At 63.2% G+C, this 6859-nt stretch overlaps 1 protein-coding gene across 1 annotated transcript in view; it reads left to right on the forward strand.

Annotated features, from left to right (window-relative positions):
• The first annotated feature begins 3723 nt into the window (after positions 1-3723).
• LOC119108187 (uncharacterized) overlaps positions 3724-6859 on the forward strand; it is a 17077-nt gene continuing 13941 nt past the window's right edge. The window contains exons 1-7 of the mRNA XM_037231764.1: positions 3724-3753; positions 3984-4021; positions 4097-4167; positions 4468-4583; positions 5096-5296; positions 5895-6073; positions 6408-6532. Of these exons, the coding sequence (XP_037087659.1) occupies positions 3724-3753; positions 3984-4021; positions 4097-4167; positions 4468-4583; positions 5096-5296; positions 5895-6073; positions 6408-6532 (760 nt within the window). The remainder of the gene's footprint in view (positions 3754-3983; positions 4022-4096; positions 4168-4467; positions 4584-5095; positions 5297-5894; positions 6074-6407; positions 6533-6859) is intronic.

Consider the following 6859-nt stretch of genomic DNA (forward strand, 5'->3'; position numbering starts at 1 on the left):
TAGACTTCCGTTAAGCTCAGCACGAGGAAAGCTAGGACGTCCGGGACGCAGCCACTTCTTGCAATGCGGCGCCGGTGGGTAGCGTAAATGGCTGTGAGTGTGGAGAGTGGCATGCGACCATATTGCCGTGTAGCATATGTCCGAGTCCAACTGAGGTATCACCATCTGTATCCCCATCGCACGTGATTTGGTGTTTCGACGAAGCGACGGCTCGGCCATTATTGCTTGCTCATACGCTGTTTTCTACGCTGTGTGACTTCCTGGGGGCATTTTCCCCGCGCTACGTGTGGCATGAAGCCTTGGCGTCTCGTGTCAGACCGGTCGTGTGCCAGTTCGCGCTAACCGCCAGCCGATCCGTCGCAGAACTGCCTGGGCATCCTGTACGCCGTGTACACGGACAACCTCGGCGTGGACCTGGAGGCGCTGGTCGGCAACATCCTGGGCTGTGTGCAGGTCAGGCGGCCCGCCGGGCGGCGCGGCGCGGCACGGCACGTGCACGCTCCGGGGCGGGACCCTGCCGGGCGCGTGTGCTGCGGCTCGCCGTCGCTCGAAGCCTGTGGTGGTTGTGGCGCGGGCGTCGGTTTGATGCGTTCTGCAGTGCTGGATTGCTTTTGTCGTTGGTTGAGATATATGAACACGGACGTGTCGGGAGTGTTTGCAATGTTTGCAATGTGTTCACTACTGACTAGCGCCACCTTATCTGTCATGGTTTGAAGTAATCGATGGAGTGCTGGTATGTGTAGATTTCCACTCCTCGAGGGTTCTAATGCCTCCAGTTATCGCGAGAGATTCGACTATTGTGACTGTTCAGGGAGCAGGATACCTCGCCACCTCCCGCCACATGCCAGTCAGCCTACCACCCATAACTAGCCCGACGCCCGGCGCGTCTCCGGCCGTTTTGTTGTATCTCGGCGTCGCCCGGCTGCGGCGCTGGCGCTCCCCGGCGCGGCGGCGGCTGACGGCGTGCCGGCGCGTTTGCCCAGGTGCCGCCTCCGGGCGGGCCCCAGGTGCGGTTCAGCATCGGCGCCGGAGACCGGCAGGCGCTGCAGCCGCCGCTCTCGCCGACCATCCCCACGACAGGCACGGCCGTGGCGCAGCTGTTCGGCCAGCTCGGTGAGCGCGGCGCAGGCGGCGGCGGCCGCCGGCGTGCGGGTGGCCGGCGACGCGCTCTGTCGCGTGGACGGCGGTCAGGGGCCGCCCACGGCCGACTTCCGTGACCGGGGGTGGCGTCGAGCCGTCCGAGGTGGACGCTTCCGGCGATGTGTGGCGTGTGGGCGGCCTCGGGTCCGTGTCTGCCTGAAGCGGCGGCGGATGTGCCACATGCGGGCTGGAATATCCCGGCTTAGGCAACGACACTCAATGGAAGGAGATGCTCTCGTGGCCATCTGGTCACGCCGATTGTTGCCAACCGGCTGTGCCACACATCGGTGACGCGTCTGGCACGTGTGCGCGTGGCACGCATCATCAACCACATGTCCCGAGGCGATAACGTGGCCTATCGTCAGTTTTCGCGCCCTATTTTAATGAGCTATTCATATCTCATTGTGCAGGCTATGGGACATACGGTATTACCATTTCGAGCAAAGCAGCACCGAAGTCGTTGCGTCACTTCAGTGTCGCATTGACTGTAGGCGGAGAGTGCCTAGATACATTACCATCTGATCCTATCTGCACATGAGCGAGGCCACTCGGATATAAATTACCCTTCCGGAAGAGATTATGGGATGGACTTTAAACGATGTTTCTGCTCGTCAATCCTGCTCGGCAAGGCTTTGAACTGTGTTTGTTTCTGATATATCAGCATACGTTAATGGCTCGCCAAGGACGGGAGCTGGGTGGGACCTTGCGGTGCACGCCGTTGTACCGGCCGACGGTGGGTACGCGGGCGGGGCTGCTACTGGTCTACCTGTTTACTCCAATGGGTGGATGTAGAGGTTTTAGATTGAAGTTTGCGCCATGTTGTGTAACATTGTAAAGGTGAAGAGCATACAGCTGACGGGCTTTTATTGTAGGTCACTTTACGATCGTCAAGCTTGTAAAGTGGGCAGTAAAAATGCTGATAGTGGGAGCTCTTCCCCCTTTTCTCTGTGCAAATCCTGCGTCATCACCTGCCTTGTACAATGGTTTTGCTGCAGACGGCCACTGGCAGACTGCACCTGTTATCAGGACCCCGACGATACCCTGACAATGATGGATGCGTGCCTGTTCGACCAGCCCGCGCAAACTAGAATGCGACTGACTGACTGTTTCTTTGCCGGCATCCTCAGCCGCGAGGCTCGGCAAAGATTCGCGATAACCAAAGATAGAATGCAGGTCACGTCGTGACGTGTCACAGCTGGTACCACATATCCGCCCAGGTGGATGCTCCCTGATCTCCGAATGATGCCGTCCGGCGGTCGCTGCGCGTGCCATGTGCACCATGGCGAGCGCGCCGGGCACCGACGCGTGCGAAGCGGCCGGTCTTCACGTGTGGCCGCCGCCGACAGGTATCAAGAACGTGATGACGCTGTTCTGCGCGGCTATGACAGGAGCACAAGATCCTGATGCACTCGTGCTCGTACTCGCGGCTGACGGAGGCCTTCCACGCGCTCACCTCTCTCATGTACCCCTTCAAGTACAGGTACGCTCACCCTTCTCATGTACCCCTTCAAGGTACAGGTACGTTCACCTCTCTTGTGTGCCCTTTTATGTACAGGTACGCGCACCTCTCTGATGTACCCCTCCAGGTACCGGTATGCTCACTTGTGTCATGTGCCCCTTCAAGTACAGGTACGCTCACCTCTCATGTACCCTTCAAGTACAGGTACGCGCGCGCGCGCCGGACGCCATGACGCGCCGTGCGCTGCTGGCCTTGGCGGCCGCCTGGACTGGTTGGGCGGGGTTCCCCCAGAGGCAAGGGGATGGGGGACGGCGGGCCAGGGTGGGTTTTGCGTGGTCGAGGCGGGGTGGTGTACTGTGGTGTTCACGTCGGAAATGCCGCCCAGATGCCTGGGCGTTTCAGTCAGTTGAGAAAAGTGCGGTGTTTATTGTGGTCAGCTAGTTTGCTCGGGGCTGCCATTCCGGTGTCACCGGGCGAGCGGGTCCGACGCGACGCCTGGTATAGATTTTGCAACGCTGGCTGCATTGGTGGTTAGTGGTTACCGATAATGCAGTTGAGGTACCGTTTCGCGTGAACTGAACCAGTTATACTGATTTTGCGCTCCGCACCTCGGCGTTGTCACGGCCACAGGTCGCGCGGGCGCTGGGTGCTCGCAGCGCGCCAGCGTGTGTAACTGGCCCCCTGATGGATGGTGCTATTCCGCGACGTGCCTCACTCAGCCCCGGGCCTCGTGGTGTGCGCCCCTCACGTGTGTAACGGCCGCGCCACCTCGGGTCACGGGTGCTCAGTCCCCAGCCCGTCTAACGCAATGCGCCCGGGCCGTGGCCGCCGCCGCCTGACGCGCGCGACGCCGTCCCCCAGCTACGTGTACATCCCGGTGCTGCCGACCCTGCTGCTGGAGGTGGCCAACACGCCCACGCCGTTCATGATGGCGCGCACTCGTCGGCGCTGCGTAACCTGCCCGACCTGGTGAGGCTGTCGGCGCGGCGGCCAGCCGGCGCTGGACGGCAGGCCCTGGCTTCACTGGCGTCGCAGACCGCGCCATGTGCAGGCGCCGGGCGGGGCTTCCCCCGGCGCCGTGGTCGTGGTGTTTGTCTTGCCTGCTGATGTTAGCTGTTGTAGACATGAGGGCGACGTATGTCTTGTCACCAGCGGTGGGCAGGCGTACGCGTGAAGCTTACACAGCGCATGGAGAAGTTGCCGTTCGGTGCCGACTGCCGCTGGCCGGCCGCACGCGGCCCGTCAGACACCGGGCTTGTCCGTGGTCTAGCCGCGAGCGTGACAGACATGCGCGTGTTCTTTCCGCGGCAGCCAGTCGGACCTTAGCCGTGCGGCACGACTCGGCTGCCGGGGCGGCTGACCGCCGCCGCCCCTGTGCCGGCAGATGGACGTGATCGTGGCCAGACCTGGACGGCGGCCAGCGTGAGCGTGCGGAGTCGTGCGTGATCCGCAGCTCGCCGACCCGTGCGCTCTGTGGCGCTGCACATCCTGTCGCAGGTGCTGCACCGCGGACCTGCACCGCTCCGACCACGCATTCCCCTCGCCGGTGCGGGCCCTCGCCCCCGCTGGTACGTGTTCCGACCCCCCCCCCGGAGGCTGTGGCCGGGCAGGCGGCGCAGGCCGACTGGCCGCTGACCCGTCTGCTTTGGAACCATACACAGTAGCTGTTGCGAATCGGTTCCGGGGATGTCGCACTGGGGGCGGGCGTGTTGCAGCAACGACGGAAATGGGTCGTGCATGTGTCATGGGTGGTGTGCTGTCACAGTGCACATACTTTATGACGGATGCTGTTGCAGTTCCCGCTATCGCACCGCACCGCTCTCGTGCTGCGGAAGCGTGTCTGGTAAGCGAAGCGCTGTCACCGCCAGATCCTGGACAAGGAGATCCGGGCCGTGTTCCTGCGTTCGCTCAGCTGCTGCAGGGCTACCGCAACTGCCTGACCCTCATCCGCATACACCCGTCGCCGGTCATCACCTTCCACAAGGTAAACAGCAGACGTGGAGACGCCTGGCGGCGAACAAGGCGCCCGCTGTCTGGCTGCCGCTCGGGTCCCGGCGCGCTCGAGAGAGTGTCGCATTTGTACTTGTATTGCCCGCTTGTGGTTTAAAGCGCCCGCTCCGGATTATAGCGAACTCATTGGCGAGGGTGACGCTCCAGCTGTGGAGGTGTACATAACAGCCAGGCGCCTGGTAAGCCGTCAGCTGCAGGCGGCGCGTCCCTCCCCAGGCTCAGCGTCCCGCCGCGCTGTGCGGTCCGGTCGCGTCACGCTGGTGCCGGTCTCGGCTGTACCGCAGCTGCCGCTGACGTACCGGGGCGGCGGTGCCTCCGCCACCTGTCAGGAGACCGTCCTCCGAGGCTGTGACGTCACCGGCACCCCGCCCCGCTTCGGTCCGTGTCCGCGCGTGCTCAGCCATGCAGGCGTCGCTCGTGCGCCGCGTCGCGTCTGTCTTGTGCGCCGCGCCTGTCTCGTCTGACGCCTGCGCCGCCGGTCGGCAGGCGTCTTTCCTGGGCCAGCGGTCCCTGGTCGACTGCGCGTTCACCGCCCGCCTGCTTGACTGCATGTTCTTCACGGCGTTCATCACGGAGCGCGGCCCGCCGTGGCGACCGTGTGACATCTTCGACGAGGTGTACTGTGGCATCGCCGACCAGGTCCGCCAGGAGGCCGGCGACCGCTCGCTCACCGTCGCCCACCTGCAGGTACGCGGCCGCGCCCGCCCCCGGACGGCCGGTCAGGCCGTGAACAGTGGCGGGCGATCCCGCTGGGGGCTCTTGACTGGAGGCCTGGGACGTGATGTCAGAGGCGCGTCGGGTGCGCTTGGTTTGTTTGGTTATTTACTCTGATTGTTTTGTTAGGGGACGGCGTTTGGTTGAAGGCCTGGGCTGTAACGGCGTGAGCGTTAGCAGTGTTGGATCAGCTGCCCAGCATGAGGTTAGACCTACGCCTGTTTTCTTAGCATTGCTGCCGGTGGTGACTCATGTGTCGTCCACCGCGTGTCTGTCGGCGCCGCGTACATACACCGTTGTAATCACCACAGTGCGGTCGTGAGGCCGTCCACGTGAGGGACCGGAGAGCTGAAGTCTAGCTGAGGCGCTCCCCGACCGAAGCCGGGCCTGGGAGCCGCCACCAGCACTGTCGCCGAGTTCTCTGACGATGACCACGACACACTCCCGCCGCGTCACAGCACGTGACGTGGACGGACGTCCTTGGGTCGGACGGATCTCCTCTTCACGCAGCACCCGCGGTGGAGGGGGCATGACACGTGACCGGCTGACCGTCGACCGCTCGGCTCTCCAGGAGCTGGCGCAGCATCTCTACAACAACGAGAGCCCCAGCCAGCAGCCGTACGTGGAGAAGATCCCGCGCCCCACCGAGGGCTCGTTCCGGCGCATCCACCAGCCGGTGTTCCCCACCCTGCAGCCGGATGTCGTGCACCGCGTCATCGAAGAGGGCAGGCAAGCCAACCTCAAGCAGAGGTGAGCGCGGCGCGACGCGCACCGCCTGGCAGGTTCCAGGCTGGTTCCCGCAGACAAGTATGGCCTTTTGGCGAATAGGTGCTGGATATGAGTAGGCGTCGTTGCGTGGAAACGGACTGCAAAAATATCTCGAGATCTGGTGTCACTCTGTGTCAGCAAATGCGCACGACGAAACAGATAGCCACCGGCTCGGCGGACCAAATAAAGTCCGTCGCAGCAATTACCAGTCACGCCTAGCAAAGCCCGTCAGGCGTCGGTGCGGAGCCCCCCCCCCCCCCCACACGGGACCCACTCCGGAGGTCGGCCCGGATGGAAATCTTCCGGTGGTCTCTAGCGTGCGGGAGGCGCCCGGGCCGACGCTGGGCTGGCGGCGCGTTCCACAGCTGGGTCTGGTGCTGGACCGGTCTGTTCTCAGGGGGCCTGGTGCCGGCGGCCTGTTCTCAGCGGGTCTGGCGCCGGGTGGGTCTGTTCTCAGAGGACCTGGTGTCGAGGGCGTCTGGTCTCTGTGCTCAGAGCGCCCGGCACTGCTGCGTGGTGCCGCGTTTTGTGTGCGCATTATTTTCGTGTGGTGCCTAACGCCGTTTTGATATTGTTTACCCGTTCCTGTGCTTTTAATCACTTGCCTTCGCCAGTTGGCCTGCTGGGCCATGTTTTCCGAGCCATTTCATGCCCATCCGTGCGCAGCCGTCGTCGGGCTGATTTGTTTAGCGAGCGTTTGTTAGCAGCCCTTACCACGCCTGGCTGTGAAGAATATTTTTTTGCGCTATCGCGCCGTCGTGCCGTCCA

The sequence above is a fragment of the Pollicipes pollicipes genome, unplaced genomic scaffold (genome assembly GCF_011947565.3).
Source record: "Pollicipes pollicipes isolate AB1234 unplaced genomic scaffold, Ppol_2.1 Scaffold_6686;HRSCAF=7923_pilon_pilon_pilon, whole genome shotgun sequence".
Lineage (NCBI taxonomy): Eukaryota > Metazoa > Arthropoda > Thecostraca > Pollicipedomorpha > Pollicipedidae > Pollicipes > Pollicipes pollicipes.